Source organism: Orcinus orca, chromosome X (genome assembly GCF_937001465.1).
Source record: "Orcinus orca chromosome X, mOrcOrc1.1, whole genome shotgun sequence".
In the NCBI taxonomy this organism is placed as follows: Eukaryota; Metazoa; Chordata; class Mammalia; order Artiodactyla; family Delphinidae; genus Orcinus; species Orcinus orca.
The window spans coordinates 73,458,414-73,486,333 of NC_064580.1; the positions used below are offsets into that span (position 1 = coordinate 73,458,414).

The 27,920-nt window shown below is 33.5% G+C and overlaps 1 protein-coding gene across 1 annotated transcript in view; it reads right to left on the bottom strand.

Annotated features, from left to right (window-relative positions):
* The window catches only part of HDX (highly divergent homeobox), a 177,094-nt gene that overhangs the window by 86,501 nt on the left and 62,673 nt on the right, over window positions 1-27,920 (bottom strand). The window contains exon 4 of the mRNA XM_033404037.2: window positions 18,853-18,906. Coding sequence (XP_033259928.1) covers window positions 18,853-18,906 — 54 coding nt within the window. The remainder of the gene's footprint in view (window positions 1-18,852; window positions 18,907-27,920) is intronic.

The window sequence follows — 27,920 nt, forward strand, 5'->3', positions numbered from 1 at the left end:
AGGTGTACAGTAAAGTGATTCAGTTATACATATACATATATCTATTCTTTTTCAAATTCTTTTCCCATTTAGGTTATTACATAATATTGAGTAGAGTTACAGTAGGTCATTGTTGATTTTCTATTTTATATATGGTAGTATGTATATATTAATTCAAAACTCCTAATTTATTTCTCTCCCTGTGCCCTCCCACTTCCCCCTGTGATTCCCTTTAATAACCATATGTTTGGAAAACCTTGCTTTTAAATGGGCTTCGATCCATGTTTAGAAACACCAGAATCTAGTAGGTAATGTGGCTAAGCAAAAAGATTTAGTTTCTGAATCTTGACACTTTGAACATGATAGCTAAATAGCATGTATATTAAAAATCCAAATTACAAAGTGCATTTTAATCACTTAGAAACTTTACCTTAAAAAAAGAAAAATAATTCTTAAAATAGTTTTGATAACCAAATTAGGTTGTGACCATTTTGAAAATATGAACAATTATATAAATTTCAAAAATGGTATATATAAGATAAAAAGATAGCTTTCTTCTCAATTCTGGCCTTTCCTAATCTATCTGTAGAATGTTGCCATCACCAATACAGGAAGAAAAGCTTTTGGGAATGCAGACTTACACTAGCAAATGTTTAGAATTAACATGAATGTTTACAGATGACTGAAATTAAGTCACCCAAAGGGAGAAGAGACTTTTCTTAGGTGATTTTATAATATCACACATGAATTTTGAAACCTGATTTCATACATGATAACATAAACCATAAATAGAGAAATCTGCACCCAATCGAGATCTAAAAACAACTTCCAAAAGAATGTACATTAGTTTATTGCTTTTTGTGGTAAAATTGAAAAAAAAGTTATTTCAAGTCTACTGTAATTTTATATTAATATGCATTATATGCAGTTTTCACTGTTAACTTCAGTAATAAGTACTAAAAATGTTAAAAGTCATCAAGGCCATATGTTTGGCTACATTTACCTGCTACTGTTGTTATTATTTTGTTAATATTACATTGTATACCTAGAAGCATCAACCATCCCAATCTCTATTCACACACACATCTAGTTCTAAAGCATATAGTCCTATGGAATCTTAAAATAAGCTGCTGTTGATAAGTGTAATAAAAAATTCTATTTTTTCCATTAAATTATTAACCTGTGATTGATGTTAACTAAACTTATTGTGGTTAAAATTTCATGCTATATACATATCAAATCATTATGCTGTACATATGCTTCAACATGTACGTATTATGCTTGGATGTATGCAATGTTATATGCCAATTATGTCTCAATAAAACTGGGAAAAATAAAATAAAAAATAAATGTCATTAAGGCAATAATTCATATCCAGTTTTACTCTGTCCTATGTTAAATAAACTTTTAGAGAAAAAAATTTTAAAATGTTAATTCCTGTTTCCAATATTGTAGCTTAGTAGCCTCTGTTGTGTTGTACTTGTAATGGTATAAGTTTTTTAACATATTCCAAAAATTTGCTTAGCTTTTAACTGTAAGCTACTAGAGGGCACAGATTGAAAGACTTAGCTTTTCTTTGTATAATGCTTAGCATAGATTTAAGAGCATAATTCAGGGGCATGTGGCTCATAGAACTGCAGAGAAAGAGATCTCTAGCAATTCCCCAGTCAAGGCTGGACAATTTCAAAATTACCCAGAATAAATAAGTATCAGTATTCATCTAGTGTTACCCAGTGTACAAAACGAGGATCTATGCAAGTAACCAGGAGATTTTAATTTGTGGCAACTTTTGCAATCTATTGTAATTAAATTGTAAGTAAAAGAATAAAAAGATTGGCTTAATTACTTTTCATACAAACATCTTCTTGAATAGGAAAATAGTTTAGAGAGGTAGTCAGAAGAAATTCATAACTTTATCATGCTTAACAATAAAGTATTCAAATGGAGACTTGTCTCATAACAAGACTTAAATCTATAATGTGGATAAGTGTTACTGATTAAAGCAGATAAATGTAGAACTTGAGAACTACTCTTCAATGAATTTAACTTGAAAGGCTGAAATATTGTGCAATATAATGCAGGCATTATGCATATCTCTACAGCCTTCTGAAGAATGGGAAATGGAATCATACAGTGTAAAGCCTTTTCAAATTGGCTGCTTCTCTTAGCAATATATGTTTAATATTCATCAATGTCTTTGCATGACTTCATTGATCATTCCTTATTATCACTGAATAGTATTCCAATTCTATTCAGCGTACCAGTTTGTTTATCCCTTTGCTTATTGAAGGACATCTTTGTTGCTTCCAGTTTTTTGTGAGTATGAATAAAGCTGCTATAAGCGTTTGCATTAAGGATTTGGGTAGAAATAAAATTTCAAATCAGTTGGGTAAATACCTAGGAGCGTGACTAATGGATCATATGGTAAGACTATGTTTAACTTTGAAAGAAACTGCCAGACTGTCTTCCAAAGTGGTTGTACTATTTTACATTCCCACCATCAATAAATGAGAGTTCCTGTTGCTCCTCATCAGAAATTGCTATCTTAGCATTTTGAATTTAGCCATTCTAATGGATGTATAATCTTTAACCTAAAACATACAATCAAAAATCACATGGAATTTTCACACAAAAGACACTGGTACTTTGCAAAGTCATATTTGTGTGAATTTTCCCCCAAATAACCTTTAAAATTATAATTTTATATTTGAGCTTAAACGTGTGTTTATGATAAAATTTATGCTTTCTTAGAAAATATTCTAAAAAGTCTGGAACTATTTGCTCCAATATGACTTTGGGAGAAATCAAAGTAACTAATTTTATCAATCACCTTAGAATGAACTATTTGCTACTTGCATACAGAAAATGTTAGACTCTGGTCAAGTTTTCTAGTAAATTTGACTCTGAAACATCAAGTGATTGTAATCTAAATAAGCAAATTAAGAAACACTGATAGATAAAATAAGGGTTAAATAGAATGTCCTTTGTACTTTATGTAACACTAAAAAAAGGGTGGAGGACATGGACGAAGGTTGTCAAAAGGTACAAACTTCCAGATATAAGATAAATAAGTATTGGAAAGTAATGTACAACCTGATGACTATAGTTAACACTGCTATATAGTATATTTGAAAGTTGTTAAGAGAGTAGATCCTAAGAGTTGTCATCACAAGAAAAAAAAATTTTTTTTTGTATCTATATAAGATGATGGATATTGACTAAACTTACTGTGGTAATCATTTCACAATATATATGTCAAATCATGCTGCACACTTCAAACTTATAACAGTGCTGTATGACAATTATATCTCAATAAAACTAAAAAGCTGAAACTTATTTTGCTGACATTGAGACATCCAATTCAAAAACAAAACTGAAAAATAAACAAAAATAAAACTAAATAATCCAGAAGAATATATTGCAGAATTATCATTTGGGAGCTATAGCACCACCAGAAGAAAATCCAGGTCCCTACTCCATATTAACAAACAACAAAGAGGAATCAGTGCCCGAAAGAGATTTCAAGTTCTGAGTAAGACCAAAATCAGATTTAGTACGGACCTTAGTTTTTACTAATTTGGATATATTGCAACAGACTTGACACCAAGTACAGAAATTTGAGTTATCTAATAGCTCAACAGTAAACCACAAAGTATAGGCTTAGTAACCAACTTCTTAAGTAACAATTTTTGGGTATATACAGCCAGATAATGTATGTCTTTCAACAGACATACACAATGTCTGTAAATTAAGCTCTTTAAATTTAAACTCCATTACAATTAAATAACAAACCAATATATATGTAGGTAAGTAGTTTAAAATGTTTATCATGTAAACATGATATATTAAAGTCTCAAAGAAGTTTTACATGACACCCACTCGACAGAAGATGGATGTGTTTTACCAGTTTCACACAATACTGTCAGAAAAAAAAAGAGTACACATTAATTTAGAATAGGGAAAAGACAGAAAGGAAAAGACGCTGTGATACTTTAAAGTATCTCTGGGGACTTCCCTGGTGGTGCAGTGGTTAAGAATCCGCCTGCCAATGCTGGGGGCTCGGGTTCGAGCCCTGGTCCTGGAAGATCCCACGTGCTATGGAGCAACTAAGCCCATGTGCCATAACTACTGAGCCTGTGCTCTAGATCCCGTGAGCCACAACTACTGAACTCTCGTGGGCAGCAACGAAGACTCACACAGCCATAAATAAATACATAAGTAAAAAGAGTTTTATAAAAAACTTAAAGTATCTCTGAATAAATCAGACTGATAATCTTATTTTTAAAAATTCATAATTCTTATTTTTTGGCTAACCCTTTATAAAGAGAGCCTATCTTAATTAACTGGCAAGTAACTGTTCTGACCATCTAATTCCTGAACAAAAAAAAAAGGATTAATCTAGTTGTTTCTTAGACCATAAAAAATATCTGAATTATAAAGATACTTTTTAAAATACACACTTTGTGTTGTTAAAAATATACATAGCTCCTGTGATTCCTATTACATACAATTCATACTATTTTCCCAATACCATAGCTGTGTCACAACTATAGTATATTTAAGCAATGGTATGAGTCAACAAATTTAGAAACAATCAGCACAGTTTTTGAAAAATCATCAAATTGATTATTGTCCAGTAACTGACTGATCAATCTTAAGTCAAAATAGCAGATCTAAGGTCCTCAGATAGAGAATACTGTAATGTAATACATTACCCATTCATTTCAACATGCTTACAGGTAAAGGCTCAGAACTTTGCTAAGTATTACAGGTGATAGAAGAGAGGCTTGCTGGGAAGACTGGATAAACAGAAATTGAAGGCTAAGTGGAATTGAAGACTGAAATGTGTGGTACAAACAATAAGTGCTATGGAATTTCAGACGAAAGAGAGCTAGTAGGTGGTCACTGGGGAGGATTGTGAGTTGAGGCTTGAGGCATGAGTAACAGTTGACTAGAGAGAGATAATAGAGGAAGTGAGAGAGTGAAAGTGTAGGTGAGGATACCAGAGAATACAAAAGATTTTCTCAAGTGACAAAAGGAGACAACAACCTCCACTGAAAAATGTATTTAAACAGGCAAGGTGGAACAAGAAAATAGCGAGCTCTAATGCTAGAATAAGTTTTATTAGATTCCAGAGGCAATGAGGAGACACAGTAGCTGCATCAACAGAAGAAGGACATGAAAGAAATTATATAAATGCTAAACAGGGTTATAGAAACCAAACTGGGGTAACATATTTCAAATATCACAAGGGAAAGGAATATAACTATGAATTCCAAATCAAAGCAAAGACTGGTATATAATTATTAAATAATGGACAAATAATTCATATATAAGTAATACACTATATTTTTTAAACCGTTACATTTCATAATAGTTAACTCTAAAGAAATTCCACAATAGTGTTGCTGAGACTGCAAAAGCAAAATACCTTTTGAGTAATGGAACAGTTAAGTATAAACATGCACACACACTGCAGCAAATATTCTTTCACTGTAATGAGGACTATTTACTACTGCGGTCTGTCCTTCCCACCCCTAAACCCTTGCAATTATCCCTACTCTGCTTCCTTTTTTCTACATAGTACTTAAAACCTTCTGAAATACAATTTATTTGCTTATTTTATTTGTTTACCGTGTATGTCCCCTGACTACAAAGTGAGCTCCACAAAGGCAAGGATCTTTGCCTGTATGGTTCCTAATATATGTCAAATGCTTACATCAATTCCTGGAACAGAGTAGGAACTTCAAATAAAAATATCTGTTAAATGAATAATTGAATGAATGGATGAATATGGGAATTTTATTAAAATTAATTATAATCTATTGCATTCTCAGTTTAAAGAAGCAAGATATAAAGAGTTGTTTAAAAATAGGTGAAAAGGAGAAAGCAGGAGGTACCATGTAAATATTTATATGTTTAACTACCTTTATCTTCCAATTTTCTTGAATAATTACTTTGATTTGAGTGAGAAGTTGAAAGATGAGGTGTGTGAAGTAGAAAGAATAAGGAGAATTAACTATAACTTGACAGGAGATCTTTTCCTTCATTGAAAGGGCATATCACTTATTTTCACAATATAGAAGGGTAATTAAATAGGCAGAGAATGAAGCGTACACTTGTTCCACTGGGTTTTGTGTTGTAAAAAAAAATCCATCTTTGCATACATATTATATGAAAATTTTAATGGAATAATAATCATTGAATTGAGATTTTACTTGTATTGATTTTACATAAATATGAAGGGAAAAATTTAGTTAAAAAATTTTGTTTATAGGCAATATTCTAAAAAGAAAAAGAGCTACAAAACAAGAATTATAAGATTTTATATCAAACTCCATCTATCAATGATCTATTCTTTTTAGAAAAACTTAATTCCCATCCGAAATTTAGATGACCAAGGTCATTCACCTTTTAAAAATATAAATATTCATGAGTCCAATTTATTTTCCTTAAAGTTCTAAATATTTTACATGAGAAAAATTTCAACCTCTGATAGACCAGACAAGTATCTTCTTTTTTGACATAGTTTTCACATTTTAAATATGTGTCTACGTACAAGTTAGTAACTTTAAAAAGGTCCACCTAAACAGATATGGAAAAAAGAAGAAATGCTTCTTAAGAGTAACATTATCTGAATTAAAAATGTCTTTCCACTATATTTTTATTTGTATTCCATGGTTAGTTGTTGCACATGTACTATGACTTCTTCAGAGACTCAGTCTGATGACTGCAGTGGCAGATTGATTTGTGATATTGTCCTATTGCTTTCTTATTTTGGAGCTATGGATTGAGGGTCTGACAGGCTTTATATTTTTACAAAAGTATTAGAGAATGCTATTAATCTATTTGGAAAATATATTTTTTATTCTCTTGGTGCCAACTTAGTTTGAAGCATAAACTATAATCCTTTTTAATAAGCTGGACTCTAATCCCAGAACCATAGTTAGTAAACCTAAAAAATACATTCAACTACAACATACACCATTATTGAGCACTTTCAAATTTATTTCATTTAAACCCCAAAATAACCATCAGTGGTACATATTATTATCTAGATTTTTGCAGATTTGGGAATTGATGTCTAGAGCGGTTAAATAATTTGCTTAAGGTTACACAAGTAGTAAGTTGTGGGACATGGTTTTAAATCTAAAAAGCCTACAGTATTAACCACAGACCACATGCATACATGAATCCATGAATCCCATGTTCAAGTGACCTTTGTAAATTTAATATTTAAATGACCCCTGCCTAGGTGACTAACTTTTAAAAAATTTCAGATTCTATCTGGTCAGCAGTGTAGGTCCAGCATATGACATATGGCTTATTGCAACAAATATAACTCATACAAAAATAATTATTAAGCTACAGACTGTGGCCAAGATAAACAAGGTTCATATTCTCATGGAGTTTAAAATCTGGTGGTGGAAAAAAAAACACAAGCAAACAAATAAATGTGCTACTTTGGGTTAATGTTTTGTGCAAGAAGAAAATTAAATAGAGTAGTAGGATAAAGAGAAACTTGGGCTAGAGAGGAGTTTTTAGATAGAGTGATAAAGGAAAACCTCTCCCAAAAGAGGTGACATTTGAGCTGTGCCTTGAATAGTGAGACACATATACTACATACATAAATACATATCTATATAAAATATCTATATACAGTTATATCTCTAGACATAGGTGTTTTTAAAAAGTTCACAGAACTTCACTTTTACATGTTCAAGATATGAGACAATTATACCAAAATTAATAACAAAGTAGGCTAAACAAATGGCCACTAAATAATACTCTCTTGCTACTATCATGCATTCATGAGCATTTTACAAGTTTAGTTTAGTGTTTAGATTTATGGTTTTAACTCAGAAGGTTTCCTTCCTATTTATCAAATTAAACTATTGATTTACAAATTTATTTCATTTGAAACTAAGTAAGAAAAAAACACTCAAATTAAAAAAATTTAGAGGCATGTAAAGGGTCATTTCTCAACAGTGTTTCTATCATCATTTTTTACAATTATTTTTATTTTATTGTTGTAAGGACACTTAAGATGAGATCTAAATGTAGCTTTGTAATATATTTTGAAAAGTGGAAGTGTAAGGCTTTCAAGTCTGTCCTCTTTAACACTGATTTGGTTGAGTCCTTTGTGATTCCACTGCACTTCCCTTTATTGCACTTTGTGGATACTGTGTTTTTGTTTTTTTTTTTTACAAATAGACGGTTTGTAGAAACCCTGCTTCGAGCAAATCTATTGGTGCCATTTTACCAACAGCATTTGCCCATTTCAAGTCTGTGTCACATTTCGGTAATTCTCGCAATATTTTAAACTCCTTCATTATTATTATATTTCTTATAGTGTGATCAGTAATCCTTATTGTTACTATTGCGAAAAGATTACAACTCACTGAAGGCTCAGCTGATGGTTAGCTATTTTTAGCAATAAAGTGCTTTTAATTAAGGTATGTCCATTTTTTTTAGACATAATGCTAGTGCACACTTAATAGACTACAGCATAGCATAGACATAACTTTTATATGCACTGGGAAACCAAAAAAATTGTGTGACTCACTTTATTGCAATATTTGCTTTATTGTGGTAATCTGGAACTGAACCCAAAATATTTCTGAGGCATGCCTGTACATCTTTTACCTCCTTAGTTAAGTTTACTCCTAAGTATTTTATTATTTTTGATGTTATTGCAAATGGGATTATTTCCCCAATTTCTTTTTCAGATAGTTCATTGTTAGTGTATAGAAACACAGCAGATTTTTGTATCCTGCAACCTTACTGAATTCAGTCATTAGTCTTAACGGGGTCTTTTGTAGAGTTATTTATGGCTTTCTGTGTATAAGATCATGTCATCTGCAAAGGGAGATCATTTTACTTTTTCCTTTCCAATTTGGATGCCTTTTATTTCATCTTGCCTAATTGCTCTGGCTAGGACTTCCAGTACTATGTTGAATAGAAGTGGTGAGAGTGAGCATCCTTGACTTGTTCTTGATCTTAGAGGAAAGCTTTCCATTTTTCCCCATTGAGTGTGGTGTTAGTTTTTGGCTCTTCATATATGAGCTTCATATATGAGCTATATCATTGAGGTCTTATCCTTTTATTCCTAGTTTTCTGAGGGTTTTTATCATGAAATGGTGTTGAATTTTATCAAATGTTTTTTCTGCATCTATTGAGATGATCATGTGAGTATCCTATGTTATTTTAATATATTGCATTACAGTAATTGATTTTCACATGTTGAAACATCCTTGCATCCCTGGGATACATCCAACTTGGTCATGATGTATGATCTTTTTAACATGCTGTTGAATTCAGTTTTCTAGTATATGTTCAAGGATTTTTGCATCTACATTCATCAGGAATATTGGTTTGTAGTTTTCTTATAGTGTTTTTTTAAGTTTTTAAAATTTAATTAATAAATTAATTTATTTATTTTTGGCCACATTGGGTCTTCCTTGCTGCATGTGGGCTTTCTCTAGTTGCAGCGAGTGGGGGCTACTCTTCGTTGTGGTGCACGGGCTTCTCATTGTGATGCTTTCTCTTGTTCCACAGCACGGACTCTAGGCACAAAGGCTTCAGTAGTTGTGGCATGTGGGCTTCAGTAGTTGTGGCATGCGGCCTCACTAGTTGTGGCATGCAGCCTCACTAGTTGTGGCTTGCAGGCTCTAGAGTGCAGGCTCAGTAGTTGTGGTGCATGGGTTTAGTTGCTCCACAACATGTGTGATCTTCCCAGACCAGGGCTTGAACCTGTGTCCCCTGCATTGGCAGGTGGATTCCTAACCACTGTGCCACCAGGGAAGTCCCTCTTATAGTGTTTCTGGCTTTGGTATCATGGTAATGCTAGCCCCTATAAATGAGTTTGGGTGTGTTATCTCCTTTGTTTCTGTAGCTCCCAGAGGTTTAGTATATGCTGTGTCTCATCAGGACTCTGAGACAAGTGAGATAGAAACCAGTTCTTCAGATAGCACCTGTAAAAATTAGGATATTGGATGGTTGGTGCATGTCTTTCCCTACTCAGGAAGAAGCCGTGAGCTGAGGGTTTCCTCCCAATCATATGGTTCTGTGCCAGGGGTGGGGATTATGATGAGAAGGTATCTCCAATTTTCTTACCAGTTTAACTTGGCTAGTTTCATACTTGCCCTGAGTGCAGGAGCCTCTAACTTTTGTCTTGATTTCTCACAAAAGGAACTGAACTGTGTATTGCTGTTGAATTGGGATGTCACGTGGGGAAGGAGAATCTTGCTGACACCATTCCCATTATTACTTTTTATTTATTTACTTTTTTTTGCGGTATGCGGGCCTCTCACTGTTGTGGCCTCTCCCGTTGCGGAGCACAGGCTCCGGACGCGCAGACTCAGAGGCCATGGCTCACGGGCCCAGCCGCTCCGTGGCATGTGGGATCTTCCCAGACCAGGGCTCGAACCCGTGTCCCCTGCATCAGCAGGTGGACTCTCAACCACTGCGCCACCAGGGAAGCTCCCATTATTTTTTTAAAGAGAGTAAAACTAGAGTTTCAAAGGTTTAGTTTAATATTATTTTATGTGACTCGTATTGCTCTTTTTTTCTGAGAGGAACACATTGTATTTTTGGTGGTTTTAAATTGTATTACATGTTTAAAACATGGTGTTCTCATGCTTTCACTGGATTTCTTAGAAATCCTGAAATTACGTTATTAGCAGAATTGAAAATATATTGCAATTAACCTAAGTGAGTAGATCACTAAGTACCAATCTGTATTTTTAAGTTCGCCTTTCTGCTGAAAGTTACAATATGAGAATATATTTTAAGAAAATCTCAGTGTATAGATAGAAGTGACAGAAAATTAGAGAGGATTTAATTGAAATTGTAAATAAATCATGTAGCTTCATCGACCTGTAGCCTTTTGGGAAAAAAGTCATTTAAAAAGTTTGGTGGAGGGCTTCCCTGGTGGCGCAGTGGTTGGGAGTCCGCCTGCCGATACGGGGGACGCGGGTTCGTGCCCCAGTCCAGGAGGATCCCACATGCCGCAGAGCGGCTGGGCCCATGAACCATGGCCGCTGAGCCTGTGCGTCTGGAGCCTGTGCTCCACAGTGGGAGAGACCACGGCAGGGAGAGGCCCACGTACCGCAAAAAAACCCAAAAACCACAAACCAAAAACAAACAAACAAAAAAGTTTGGTGGAATTAATTTTCACAATATGGCTCAGTTATTGCTAGACAATGGAGTCTGATCAGTGTACCACCAACCACTAGAACCAGGACAGTGTTTCACAACCTTGGCTCATCATAAGACCCACTGGGCCATTTATTAAGAATACTATTTCCAGGTTTTCCTCTAGAGCTTCTGATTCAGTATATCTTGGGTAGTATCCAGACATTTATTTTTAACAGGTCACCGTTACCCCCAATGTACAAACTCCAATGATTCTTATGATCAGGCAAGGTTGGGAAACACATACTGACTGGACGCATCTTCACGTTACTGACTTTTCTCCAGGCTTGCCCTTCATTCCAGGGGCTGAAGAGAATAGAGTTGCCATTAGAATCCACTTGCAATGACTTACTTAAAAGGTTATACTTCCATATCCTTCCAAAACTGACTGAAACAGATAATTAACTACATTCATCCTTTCACTTTCCTTTTAGTCAGACCCTGTTGCAGGCAGGTTGAGACTCCAACTAAATCTAAAAAGAAAAAGGCGTTCTTACTCAAAAACAAAACAAAATGAAAAACAAAAAGCTGAGGACTTCTGCTGAAAACAAACAGTATCTTTTCCCCTTTCCTGATGCTACTATGAGGCAAAATACTAAAGATAGTGGAACTACAAGCCATAAAAGACTTGAGTTCTAATCCAAATTCAATCATTTACTAGATATACAATCTTTTCAAGTAACTTAACCATCTTGAATTTAGCTTTTTCATCTATAAAGTTTCAATAGAAACGCCTACCCTATCTACCTCTCTACATTTTTGCAAGGATTAGAATGAGATAATCTAAGTAAAATGCCTTTGAAGTATAAAATACTATACATATGCTAATATGATTTTTACTATTGAAGAGCCACAACCTAATATGAGTAGTATTAACATACATAAATAGTTTGTTATAATAAGAACAACCAGAACCATTTGTAGTTTTCAAAAGTCAAAAAGACACTAACCAGATTTTTAAAATTCTATAGTAATTCCCTAATTTATATAGACTTACTTTGATTCCACAAGTGGCAGCATACACTCATACAGTCTGATTATACAGAAAACAAGCAAATGAAAATTCCTAATTTCTTCTGTATTGGTAATTACACTACATTTTCTCAGTTCCAAATGCGCTCTTCTATACAATGTTTTTCATGGGACTCTGCAAAGTATATTTCTGCTTACCAAATGTCTTTGAATGAGATTCTGACAATAGAGAGCAGTAGAAGGAGACTGGAAGGCTGAGGAAGAGAAGATGGTCCTTCCTGTTTTGCTTCCTATTCCTATCAGTATCACCCAAGGGACAACCCTTCGTCCTGACATTGGTTGTTGGTAATAGCCGCAGCTGGTTCCTGCTTTTCTACACTACCAGAATCAACCTCATTGTGCCCCCAGAGGTACCAGCATTAGCTGGCAGTGTACAAAACTCAGAAATGAGTCCCATCTCAGCAAACCTCGCCTCTAATTTTGTAGTTTCTGAAAATACAAACTTATCTTTGTTTTCCTAGCCCAAGGGGTGATAGTTACTTTCCTGAATTTAACACTCTTGAAGCTTCACAGTTTCCTTTTTGCTTTTTAAAATCCTCTAAAACCTGTCTAAATAATTTATCATATTAAATTTTTCTGGCGAGTTTTCTGTTTTCCTGCTTGGACCCTTACTGATACTAACCATCAATTTAACAATCAGTTTCACAAAGATGACTTTTCAGGATGGTGTGCATGGACAGTAACTGTAATATGAATAGAATGTTAAACACAGTGTGTATAATGATGTCAAGATATATACTAGTGAGATAGAAAAAAAAAAAAGCAGCCACCGTCATCCAAAATTAAACGGATGTTCAGAGCTAGACCACAATATTATTACATGCTGGCCTGGCACTCACAGTCAGGCTATTTTGTTCTCTTGTTGAACACATTGTTTAATTTCACAGACTACAATCTAAAACAAGATTATTCAGAGACTATGATAAGATGAAACAAAACAAGGCTTCTTCATAATTTTGCCTCAACAGACAAAACCAAGTTTGCAATGCCACACGCAAAATACCCTATCACAGAATTGCTCCCACTTTCTCACAGCATCCAATCTAGAGCAAATCCTCACTTCCTTATACCCTCCCTTAAATCACCCAACCAAAGCCCAAATCCTCCAGTAAGTTATTTCTAACATCTTCTTACTTTGATGTGTCATGGTTCTCCATGGTATGTGTTTTCCTTTGCTGCAACAAGTAATAAACACAACTTATTTAACTACTGGTTTATTCTTAGTGGGTTTGACTGAGGGACACTGACACTGGTAAAATTTTCCTTGGAAGTGGGTGAGAGAATTTTCAGAGGCAATAGTTATATTCCATTGTGTATATAAAGTGTGCTTCCAGAAGAGGCTAGAAAGTGACCAACATGGGCGTTTCTCACAATGACATTTTATATCTGATTATGTAATTATTTCATGAATACCTCTCTTCTTATTAAATCTAGGTCATTAGCTCCATGAGAGCAGGGAAAACATCTGTTTTTTCTCACCATTGTATCCCTAAGATCAAGCACAATGTCTGGCACACTGTGGACCTGTGTAGTACAATAGAAATATAATATTAGACACATATGTAGGCTTATATTTTCTAGTAGCAACATTAAAAAAATGAAAAACTGATGGTAAAATTAATTTTAATAATATACTTTAACTCAATGTATTCAAAATTTTATTTAAACATGTAATTAGTATAAAAATTGAGAATTTTACATATTATTTCTACTGTACAAAATCTTTGAAATCATGTGTATTTTACATTTATAGTACATGTCAGTTTGAATGTTAAATTTTCATCATACAAACTTGATCTATATGTAAATTTCATAAGATTTACAGTTGAAAAAGAAGATTCAAATACCTAAGTTTTCTAATAACTGAATTGGTTTTTTTAAGCTTTATTGAGGTATAATTAATGAAAACTAAATTACACATATTTAAATTGTACAATTTGATGTTTTGATATGTGTATATGCTCAAGAAACAATCTTGGACGAACATACCCATCATCCTTAAAAGTTTCCTAATGCCCCCTTTCAATCAATTTGCCATACCGTTTGCCCTCTTACCTTACCATGCAACCACTGATCTGCTTCCTGTTTGCATTTTCAATAATTTTATATAGATGGAAGCATACAGTATGTACCCTTTTTACATCTGGTTTCTTTCATTCAGGCTGATTATTTTGAGATTCGTTCATGTTGATGTGTGCCTCAATAGTTCATGTTTTTAATTGTTGAGTACTATTTCCCTATATGAACAAAAACAATTTGTTTATCCATTCACCTATTAATGAACATTGTTTGTTTCTAATTTTAGGCTATTATAAATAAAGCTGCTATAAACATTCATGTACAAATCTTTGTATGGATATGTGCTATCACTCCTCTTGGGTAAATACTTATCAGAATAGCTGGATCGTAGGGTAGGTGTATGTTTAGCTTTTTAAGAAACTGCCAAACTGTTTTCCAGAGTGGTTGTACCATTTCACATTCCCACCATCAACGTTTGATTGTTCCTTTATCTCCATATCTTTGCCAATATTTGTTATTGTCAGCTTTATAGTATTATATTTTCGATTCCTTCATATCCTTACCAAAACTTGGTATGATTAAAAAATTTTAGCTATTATAATGAGTGGTCATATTGTGGTTTAAATTTACATTTATCTTGTGACTAATGTTGTTGAGCAGCTTTACATGCTCTTATTGGCTATCTCCATATCTGCTTTGGTGTAGTGTCTGTCAAATACTTTGCCCACTTTTTTATTGGGTTGTGTTCCCTTATTACTATTATTATTATTATTTAACATCTTTATTGGAGTATAATTGCTTTACAATGGTGTGTTAGTTTCTGCTTTATAACAAAGTGAATCAGTTATACATATACATATGTTCACATATCTCTTCCCTCTTGCATCTCCCTCCCTCCCACCCTCCCTATCTCACCCCTCCAGGTGGTTGAAAAGCACCGAGCTACTCTCCCTGTGCTCTGCAGCTGCTTCCAACTAGCTATCTATTTTATGTTTGGTAGTGTATATATGTCCATGCCACTCTCTCACTTTGTCACAGCTTAACTTTCCCCCTCTCCATATCCTCAAGTCCATTCTCTAGTAAGTCTGTGTCTTTATTCCCATCTTACCGCTAGGTTCACTGGCATTTTTCACAAAAGTAGAACAAAAATTTTCACAATTTGTATGGAAACACAAAAGACCCCAAATAGTCAAAGCAATCTTGAGAACGAAAAATGGAGCTGAAGGAATCAGGCCCCCTGACTTCAGACTATATTACAAAGATACAGTAATCAAGACAGTATGGTACTGGCACAAAAACAGAAAGATAGATCAATGGAACACGATAGAAAGCCCAGAGCTAAACCCACCAACATATGGTCACCTTATCTTTGATAAAGGAAGCAGGAATGTACAGTGGAGAAAGGACAGCCTCTTCAGTAAGTGATGCTGAGAAAACTGGACAGGTACATGTAAAAGTATGAGATTAGAACACTCCCTAACACAATATACAAAAAGAAGCTCAAAATGGATTAAAGACCTAAATGTAAGGCCAGAAACTATAAAACCCTTAGAGGAAAACATAGGCAGAACACTCTATGACATAAATAACAGCAAGATCCTTTTTGACCCACCTCCTAGAGAAATGGAAATAAAAACAAAAATAAACAAATGGGACCTCATGAAACTTCAAAGCTTTGGCACAGCAAAGGAGACCATAAACAAGGCCAAAAGACAACCCTCAGAGTGGGAGAAAATATTTGAAAATGAAGCAACTGACAAAAGATTAATCTCCAAGATTTACAAGCAGCTCATGCAGCTCAATAACAAAAAAAACAAACAACCCAATCCAAAAATAGGCAGAAGACCTAAATAGACATTTCTCCAAAGAAGATATACAGATTGCCAACAAACACATGAAAGAATGCTCAACATCATTAATCATTAGAGAAATGCAAATCAAAACTTCGATGAGATATCATCTCACACCAGTCAGAATGGCCATCTTCAAAAAATCTAGAAACTATAAATGCTGGAGAGGGTGTGGAGAAAAGGGATTACTCTTGCACTGCTGGTGGGAATGTGAATTGGTACAGCCACTATGGAGATCAGTATGGAGGTTCCTAAAAAACTACAAATGGAACTACCATATGACCCAGCAATCCCACAACTGTGCATATACCTTGAGAAAACCATAAGTCAAAAAGAGTCATGTACCAAAATGTTTATTGCAGCTCTATTTACAATAGCCTGGAGATGGAAGCAACCTAAGTGTCCATCATTGGATGAATGGATAAAGAAGATGTGGCCCATATATACAATGGAGTATTACTCAGCCATAAAAAGAAACGAAATTGAGTTATTTGTAGTGAGGTGGATGGACCTAGAGTCTGTCATACAGAGTGAAGTAAGTCAGAAAGAGAAAGACAATTACCGTATGCTAACACATATATGTAATCTAAGAAAAAAAATGTCATGTTCCCTTATTATTGAATTTTGAGAATTCTTTCTGTATCCTGGACACAGATTCTTTATCAGCTGTACCATTTGTAATTATTTTCTCCCTATCTGTGGTTTGTCTTTCATTCTCTTAATGCTATCTGTTTATAAAAACAACTTTACTACAGTATTATGTTTACATAATATAAACAGATTTTCAACTGTAAATCATGAAATTTACATAGAGATCAAGTTTGTATGATGAAAAGTTAACATTCAAACTGACATGGACGATAAATGGAAAAATACACATGATTTCAAAGATTTTGTGCAGTAAAAATATGTAAAAATCTCAAATTTTATACTAATTACATGCTTAAATAAAATTTTGAATATGTTGAGTTAAAGTATAGAGTTCAATGATTTTTAGTAACTTCACTTAGTGGTGAAAACATCATCATTTATCAGTTTTAGAACATTGTAATCTCTGTAATATATCTCTCATGTCTATTTCCAGATATTCCATATTCCTAATCCCCAACCTCAGGTAACTACTGATCTATTTCCTGTCTCTATGAATTTGTATTTGTCTTTGGACATTTCATATAAATAGAATCATATAATATGTGGTCTCTTGTGTCTAGCTTCTGTCACAGTGCATAATCTTTTTGAGGTTCATCTATGATGCATCATGTGTCACTAGTTAATTTCTTTTTATTACTGAATTTTATTACATTGTATGGATATACTGTACTTTGTCTATCCATTTACAAGTTGATGGACTTTTATGTTGTTTCCAATTTTGGACTATTATTAAGGCTGTTACATCAACTGCTGAACACATGCATTCAATCCCACATGTAGAAGTGTTTTTGTTTCTCTTTGGCAGATACTGATGTGTGGAATTGCTGGGTTGTATGGTAGTTTATGCTTGACATTTTCAGAAACTACAAAACTGTTTTCCAAAGTGGCTGTATCATTTTACATTCCCAACATCAATGTATGATTGTCCCTTTATCTTCATATCTTTGCCAATATTTGTTATTGTAGAGAGTGTGAAATACCTTATTTTGGCTTTAATAGGCATTTCCTGAATGACGTATGATTTTGAGCATCTGCTCATGTATTTATTAAAATTTTATGTATCTGCTTTGTTGAAATATCTGTTCATATCTTTTGTCCATTTTATGATCAGATTGTTTGTCTCTGTAAGAGTTTTTTGTATATTCTGGATACAAGTCTTTTAATGGATAAGTGATTTGTAAGTATTTCCTTCTAGGCTGTTGCTTGTCTTTTCATTTTCTTCATGGTGTCTTTTGAAGTGCTAAAGTTTTGAATTTTGTTGAGATCCAATTTATCCATTTTTAAACTCTATGCACTATACTTTGTTGAACAGACTATCTTTCTCCTCCGCAATGAATTGTCATAACATCTTTGTATAAAATCAATTGACTATAAATATAACAACTTATTTCTGCACTCTCAATTCAGTTCCATCGTTCCAAAGCTATCTACCATACAATAACTTGAGCTATCTTTCTAAAAGTCTGCTCATGTCTTTTTATTTTTTTACTTTTGAAATCCTTTAATAGTTTCCCTTCTAAGGAAAAGTTACATCAAAATCTCCTGCATGTTAAAATGCAGATTAATGGGTCCTATACAGACCAACTGAATGAGCTTCTTTGAGCAAACTCAAAAAAAAGTTTTCAAAAAACATTTTAATGAAATTCTGTTATATTAATATTTTAAGAATCATAACAGTTGTAGCAGAAAGCCAGAAAATAGTATTGTTAAAATATTAGTTACTCATCACTTCTAAACACTGAAATACACACAAATAATAAATAGTAATGTAAATTATTTAACTTTGAGATGTTTATATCAATCATGATTCAATTCTATGATCAAATTAACTGGGCTTATTACATGTAGAAAAATTATGGTATTTTATGAAATACCTTTAAAAATTTTTTTAAACTACAAAAATCTGCTCAAAGATTATACAATGTGCTGGTTACTGCATTTTATTTAAGGTTATCTTTTTAGTGTATATAAATATTATAATCTCAAAATATGTCCTTCGAGGTTAATTAACTTATTGAAGTGCAGTTTTGCCAACTTTACAAATATCATAACAACTTTCTCAATGGCATTCTTACTAACGAGACGGGGGAAACCCATTTGCTGCTTTAAATGAAAGATTACTTACTGCTCTTTTTCTAGAACACCCTGTAATCCAAGGCACAGTAAGGTTTCCTGAAATCTGTGGAAACAACAAATGGAATCTCAGTAAGGTATGCATTGACACTATTGGAATGCTGATCAACACCAAAGAATTCATACAAGATGTCAAGATAGGTCTGCATTCAGAGCATATCTCCCATGTGGACAATGCTGTTACCTTATTGAAAGCAAGAGATTTAAAAGGCTTTCCTTTGTGGGAAAATTCAAGAAGTAGTGCAGTTGCTCTGAAAATTCAAGAAAATTTTGAAGACATTTTTCGGGCCTGGAAGTACCCGGTTTGGAAGGTTTGGAAATCTATGGACAATAAAATTATTATAATAAAAATGCAGTGTTCTGTGGAATAAATGTTACAATAATTAAATAATTAACTATAGTCATCATACTGTATATTAGCTCTCTAGGTTTATTCATCTTACATAACTGCAAGTCCCTTTTTACATAGAAACTACTAAGGTGAATAGCTAGTAACACCTTATTACATCAGCATTGCTGCTCAAGGAGATAGATGCTACTCTCATAGGATTCTGGGGAGTGTTTAAAGAGATCAAGGTGCTTCTGTGAGCTATGGCTCAGGTTAGTCTGGACTTAACCATACCTTTTCCTGGGACACACAAGAATTGGGGAGTACTCCATACTCTCACTTTGCCCTCTCCTCCCCTTCCAAACATGTGCTTCCTGAGAGACCGACAAGTCAAATCAGCCTTGCTAAGTGGTAGTGGTGGTGGGAATGTGGTATTCAATCAAACGTTTATTGGTTTTGATAAATTATATTCAGTGATGGCCAATTAATTTGTATTATGCTTACTGATAAGAAGTGATGATCAAACAGTCAAAGTAAATAGTAGAGTAATATCCTCAATTATTCAAATTTCAGGTAAAAGAATACTGTCCCTGGCCACCAGACCTTCCATTTTACTTTGAGTTCAAAATGCATCAGTATGGTAGGGACAGGCTAAAAATGATATAAACTCCAAATAATAGTTGTAAGGAAAATTTTTACTAAAGTTAAAATCCCATTATGGTAAAATGACAATTAACTAGAATCCTTGAGGGTCATGAGAAAGTTTGAATAATTGATTTTTTTAAATGGTGAACAAGAGTGAAGAGAAAATTTCTACAGAAAAATTCTTTAAAAAGTATACTTCTTGTCCTCCCACTAATACTTGGTATATGATACAATGTTTGCAAAGTAAATTGACTGCTAGTCTCAATGAAGGAGGTAAATCTGCTAAAATAATCACATAATATACTCTTGAAAGAATAGAGATATCCAACTATTTTGGAATATTTGTGCACATACTTCCATCTATTAGTGAGGATATTTTAAAACTGATTATGTAAAGTTGCTAGAGAAAACATGTTAAACCAAATGCATTGCAACCACCCCATAAACTAGTAACTAATAAAAAGTTAACATGAAACCATAACAATGATACACATAATAAACATGGTAATTGAATTTCTTTAAACATGGACCTTATATATTTTAAGAATATAAAATGTGGTTTCTTGATTAAATCAGTTGTATGTAACCAAGAAAATGGAAGACTCCTATAAACACCTTAACATACAAATATTATAAATTCCATGTGATTTGGGAAGAGATGAAGTTTCATTTTTTTGTTTTATAATTCTGTGACACCAGTTACATGATACTCAAATGCTATATTCAACTACCCTCTATTATTTACTTTAAATCTATTCTTCAGTTCCTTATGTTTCTGCTAAAACTTAAGAATGGCCAAGCATAGTAGCTAAATTTGTAGGCTTTTTTGAATCATAGTACTGTATAAATGTTTCCCTCAAATTTGGAATGTTTTCTTTGGTGCGAGAATGATGAGAAGGTTTCTCCCTCTCCAGAAGCTATAAAATACAGTATTTAAAATGAGTCGGAAAATATACTTATCATTTAAGTGATATTTAAGTTCCAAACACACTTTTCAACACCCTGGTTTGGAAAACTGCAAAATGAATCTACAAGACAAGACTAATTTAACAAATATATTAGAATTTACATATCCAAATGAGTACTTTGTGTTTCAAAATAAAAATCTTTGGAAGTTATAAAGTCATTACAGTGATGTTGCTATTGTTGAAAGCACTTTGGGAACTTTTCTTTTGGAGTTGTTAGTTCATGACTCACCTAGATATTCTGTCTCATTCATATTCTCTTTGTTTTAACTGAAAATATAACAGCTCAGATTGAACATCCATATTATTCACTAAACGTGTCTCAGAATGAATTCTATTTTCCAAAATCAAATTTTCCCTGAAATGTTTGTCACCACTGAAAGCACTTATAAGAATCCCATAGGTCCTTAAAGCAATTGTAAAAGAACTTCAAAAACTTTTTGACAAATTGAACATTATTGAAATAAGTATAGATAACTTTCCAAGGTAACCAATTTGAATTCTCTTCAAATATTTATCAGGCATCTCTGTACTAGGTGCTGTTTTAGGTGCTACAGGAAACAAAAAGATGGGTAAAACATAATTTCCTGGAGGGCAAGAACTATGATCTAGAGGGAAAGATAAGACTGGTATATGAATGATTGTAATACAAAGATAAATATGATAAGTGCCACAAGGGAGGTACAATAAATGAAGTGCAATAGGAGTTAAAGACACGGCAAAATTGCATCAACTTGAGAATTTATATCTCAGCTGAACCTTAAAACATGAGTAGAATCTTGATAGAAATAAAAGAGCATTCCAGGAGTAAAGAATGGCATGAATACTGTGGAATAAAAGGATAGGGTGTGTTTGGGAATGGTGAATTCAGCTAGAACTAGAAAGGGAGTTAGGGTCTTTGTGGAGGCCATGAATGCCAAGGTACATTTATATCTAATTCTATAGAAAATGGGGAGTCATTGAAAGTTTTTAAGCAGATGAGTTATATGGTCAGAATTGTACTTTTATACATTAGGATGATTAATGTGACTAAATGTGTATAATGAATTGAATAAGTATGGAAACTTTCACAATAATTTAGGCAAGAGGTAATCTAGGCTTGGAACTAGGTTAAAGGAGGTAGGAATTGAGAAGAGAAATATAAAACATATTTCTAAAGAAAGGTCTTGTGCATGAGATAGAAGATAACTAGACAGTCTGGAGATTACTGGAATAGTCTTTTTATGGCCATCATAAAACTGCCTCCACAAATGGCTGTCCTGCTCAAACTAATGGAGAGTTGCAGAGTCACAACTTTGAATGTGAATGCAAGGAAGTGCCTAATGTTGGAAATCTGCTTCTCTTGGCTAAAAGTGGATACACTAACGTATGTAACACACTAATTTTAATGTAAACTGGAGTCACATCATATGGATAGTTAAGATTTGTGAATCCAACTATAACACTTACCTTTCTCATGGAAAATTATACTTAAAATAGATACCATATATCAGAATATTAATTATACTTTTTATACACACATTATTATACATGGTTATACATTCACAGGAAAGCATGCATATAGTTACTTTTGTGGATGATTTAAGGAATTTTTAAAAGCATTTTTACTATATTTCATTTTATACGATTTAGACCCTACATATGACTCTGTTGTAATATTTCTTCTAGACTATGAGATTCTTAAGGACAAAGTATCATGTTTAAAACAATTTAGTCTAATTATTTTTATATAGTAACACAGAGAATATACACAAAAAAGCATTTGTTTGATTTCAAAAATCTTTGTTAGAAAGACAATTCTACACATATCATAGGTATTATATTTTTAAAACTTCAGGGCAGTTCACGGGTCTAACAAAGCTCTTATCTGAAATATACTATATTTTATATAAGCCAGGAAAATTAAGTATATTATTAATAAGCATATGCTTAAAGAGAAATTGATTATCTGAAACCCTCAGACAATAACCATGTCTCTCAGCAAAGTTCATCAGTAAGTGATTCATAAATTAATGTTTTAGCTTTCCATCAGTTGTTTTGGTATCACTTGAGCATTAAAACCTATCAAACCTATCAAGCATTCTGCTTTAATCAGCAGGGCTTCATAGACGTCTTTCAATTATGAATTATAGAGCATAGAGGACACTGCTGGGCGTGTGGTAGGCAATCAATAAATATATGTTGATTGAATTAACTTGTGCCTTTATTATTAACTAGCTTCACTTGCCATAATTCAAAAAAGGCCAAGAGTGGAAATATACAAGAGACCATTATATAGGGTAGGCAGTTGGGAGGAAGGGGGTTCGTTGTTTCTGGTTGAGAACAATGTGTTCTGGAGCAAAGAAGAAAAGAAGTACTGGCTTATTTAAAAATATTTCCCCCTCGTCTCTCTACCAAGTCTAGAAAAGCTTTCAGAAACTAAATAAGCTTACAATTGAAATTTTAATATTACTACTTTTGGCTAAGGAACTAACACCCTTTTTTAAGCATATGGATTGTTCTTATATTAAGTCATATGAAATTAGTGTTTAGAAAAGTTTACTAGCCTGACAAATTCTTGTAATTGACAACCAAGATGCATTTGTTTTTTTCTATATAATTTTACTAGTTAAAAATTCACAAACCATAAGAGATTAAGATCAGAGAAACTGGAATTCTGAGACATTTCAATGGAATTATAAAAAGTACACATACATGGCATAACAAGCCTGATTTCACCACACTGATTCTAGAGATACTGGCTGTTAAAAATAATGGAAGGATATAAGTAAAATAATATAAATTATTATGTGGAATGATTAAGTTCTGATGCCAAGGACCTGGGGAGTTTACAATTATAAATCTGGATCCCCTGAAATATTTTAAAATATTATCTCAATGCTACTCATGTAAAAAAAAATTGAGAAAATATAAAAATTCTTTACTAACTTTAGAAAATAAAGTGTCAAATGTTAGCTTTAAGTTCTACATATATTTTTACAACTGAAATTAAATGTTTTATTACATGTATACTCAGAGATCAGTTCCTTAAAATACAGCAAAAGATTTATAGCTCTTACCAAGCTACAATCCTTGCTGGGCTAGACTAGCATTCTTAACATGAATCATGGTTTCATGTCTTTGCTTTTGCACATGGATCCATGTTGAACCAAAACATAGGCATTTAAAAGAAATCAAACATCCTGGTTGTTTGTTGCACTAACACTATATGTACTGATACACTTACTCTGTAATTTAAAAAACAAACAGCAGAGACAGCAGCAAGATGAAAGTTTAAGCAGACCTAGAGTCTCATCCCTCTTCCCTGGAAACATCAAATTAAAAACTACAGATTGACAAGGATAACATCATGGTAGAAATTAGTCAAATATCTTACAGCAACCAAGCAAATAAACAACAAGAAAAAGCCATACTAAAAATGTAGGAAATTTCACAGCATTTTAAAAAGTGTCACACTCTCTTCCTTGTGTAACATGACATGGATCAGGAAAAGTATTGGCCTTGTCACCAGTCCCCTTATGTGAACCAAAGAGAACAGAGTAGACAGAATTTACAACATTCTAACCTGGCTTTGGGCTCCTTGAGAGATTCATCTCTTTAGCTCCTAACTTGGAGCTCACATAGCCAAAAGTGGGACGACTCAGATCTCAGGCTAGGAGAAGTAGCAGGAAGCATCAGGCAAGACTCAAGAAAATGGCAAGAAGACTATAGACCCACATACACCTGGAGAAAGAGATTACTGATTGATGAATATACTAGATCATCTAAGGGTCTAGGATAAGCAAGAATGAGAATCTTCAGGAAATAAAGATATTTAAAAGTAGCTGTGTACAGAGGGGAGTCAGTACAAAGCATGCACACAGGACCAGGGGAGACACATGCCCAGGAAAGGCCTACAAAGACCTTAAGCCTTTACACCAGTCTAATTAGTGAAAGTCTTCAACTGTGCAGACCCAGACTACAAAGACTGGGGGAAGTGGTGGTTTATTCAAATGCCCAATTTAAAAAAAGATCACAAAATATACAGAGAAATAGGAAAACATCAGCCATTCAAAAGAACAAAATAAATGTCCAGAAAATGTCCCTGAAGAAACATGAACATTGGATTTACTACACAAATACTTTAAAACAATTATATTAAATCTGCTCAAAGAAATAAAGAAAAACAAAGAAATAAGGGTGACAATATATGTATAAAATGAGAATATCAGCAGAAATAGAGATTATAAAGGAACCAAACAGAAATTTTAGAGCTGAAAATACTGTAACTGAATGGAAAAATTAACTGAAGGAGTTCAGCAGAAGACAAAAGAGGTGGAAGAAAGGATCAATGAACTTGAAAAGAGGTCATTTCATATTATGAAGTTTGAGGAGCAAAAAGGAAAAATAATTCTTATCAATAAAAATGTAAACAGGGCCTAAGAGACTAATGGGACATCAAAAGCAGACCAATATATGCATTATAGAAGTCCCAGAAGGAAGAGAGAAAGGCAAAGAGACAGAAACATGATTTGAATAAATACCTGAAAACTTTCTAAATTTGAGAAAAGTAATTGATATACAAATCCAAGCAGTTTAAAAAACTCCAAGTAGGATAAACACAAAGAATTCCACACAGAGACACATTATAATCAAACTGTCAAAAGACAAGGACAGTGAAAGAGTACTGGAAGCAGCAAAAGTGACTCATCACATACAGGGGATTCTCAATAAGATTATACGGGGATTTCATAGCAGAAAGCTTGCAGGCAAGAAGGAAGTTGGATAATATATTTAAAGTGGTAAAAGAAAAAATTATCAGCTGAGAATTATATATCTAGGAAACTGTCCTTCAGAAATGAAGGAGAGGGCTTCCCTGGTGGCACAATGGTTGAGAGTTCACCTGCCGATGCAGGGGATACAGGTTCGTGCCCCTGTCTGGGAAGATCCCACATGTTGTGGAGCCACTGGGCCCGTGAGCCATGGCCGCTGAGCCTGTGCTCCGCAGCGGGAGAAGCCACAGCAGTAAGAGGCCCGCGTACCGCAAAAAGAAAAATAAAAATGAAGGAGAAATTAAGACATTTCTAGATAAATATAAGTTGAGTGAGTTTATTACCACTAAATATGCTCTGCAAGAAATGCTAAAGGGAGTCCTTCAAGTTGAAATGAAAGGACACTAGACATTAAATTGAAGCCATATGAAATTATAAATTTCTCCAGTAAAGGTAAATACATGGACAAATATAAAAACATGTATTAATGTAACGTTTGGTTTGTAATTCCACTTTTCATTTTTCTACAGGAATTTAAAGATGAAGGCATGAAATAATTATAAATCTGTTAATGGGTACACAATATATAAAAGTGTAAGTTGTGATATCAGTAAAATGGTAGGACAGAACTGTAAAGGATTAAAGTTTTTGTATGCAATTGAAGTTGTTACTATCAATTTAAAATAGATTGTTATAACTTTAAGACATTATATGTAACCCCCATGGTAAACACAAAGAAAATATGTATAGAATATATACAAAAGGAAATGAGAAAGGAACCAAAAAGAGTTACTATAAAAAAGACAGTTAAACAGGAAGGAAAGTAGTAATGGAGGAAATGAGGGACAAAAATATTTAAGGCATTCAGAAAATAAGTAACATAATGGCAATAGTAAGTCCTTCACTATCAGTAATTACTTTAAATGTAATTGGATTGACTTTCCCAATTAAAAGACAGATTAGAAGAATGGATTAAAAAAACAGTATCCAACCATAGTCTGTCTACAACAGACTCACTATAGATCTAAGGAACCTTACCTTACACCATATACAGAATTATCTCAAATGGGACAAAGGCTTAAACATAAAAGCTAAAACTATAAACTTTTTAGAAGAAAATAGAACAGCTTCCTGATATTGGATTTGGCAAATGATTTCTTAGATATGACACCAAAAACATAAGAACAAAATAAAAACTAGATAAATTGAACTAGATCAAAATTAAACACTTTTGTGAATCAAAAGGATACTATCAGTAGAACGAAAAGATAACCAATGAAATGGCAGAAAATATTTGTAAATCATATATCCAATAAGGAGTTAATATATAGAATATATAAAGAACCCTTACAATCTACAACAATACAGAAGCAATCTGATTTTAAAAAGGCAAAGGAGGATCAAATTAAAGGAAAGAATGGAGTAGGGAGGAAATGAAAGTATAAGAAGAGAAAAAAATACAAAAGAGACTGGAAGAAAAACAATAGAAAAATCAATGAAAACAAATTTTTTTAAAAGAGCAATACATTTAAAAAGTTCAGGCAGATTGACTGTAGTATGTTGACTGGTGACTCTCAAAAAGATATGTCCATGTCTTAACCACTGGAATCTATGAATGTGACTTTATTTGGAATGAGGGCCTTTGAAGATGTAATTAAGTTAAGGATCTTGAGGTGTGATCATCCCAGGTTATTCAGGTGGACTCTAAATCCAAGGACTAGTATCCTTACAAGAGAAAGAAGAGAAGAGATGAGAAAAGGTCATGTGAAGATGGAGGCATAGATTGGAATTATGCAGTTACAAGTAAAAGAATACCTGGAGCCACAAGAAATTGAAAGAGGCAAGGAAGTATTCCCCCCTTGAGCCATCAGAGGGAGTATGACCCTAATGACACCTTGATTGCAGATTTCTTGACTCCAGAACGGTGAGAGAATAAGTTTCTACTGATGTAAGCCACTCAATTTGTGGTTATTTGCTATAGAAACTCTAGGAAATTAATACACTAACCAAAGGAAAAGGAAAGAGAAATGAGGAACACAAATTACTAAAATTAGGAATGAAAGAAGGCACTCTCTACCAAACTTAGAAACATTTAAAACATGAAAAGGGAAACTATGAAAACCCTTATGCCAACAAACTAGATAACTTATCCAAAATAGATATCTAGAAAGACCTAAAATCCCCAAAGTGATCCAAGAACAAATAGAAAATCTGAATGGGCTTAAACAAATAAAAAAATTGTAATACCAAAATCTCCAACAAAAAAGTCTCAGCGGGCTTCCCTGGTGGCGCAGTGGTTGAGGGTCTGCCTGCCGATGCAGGGGACACGGGTTTGTGCCCTGGTCCGGGAGGATCCCACATGCTACGGAGC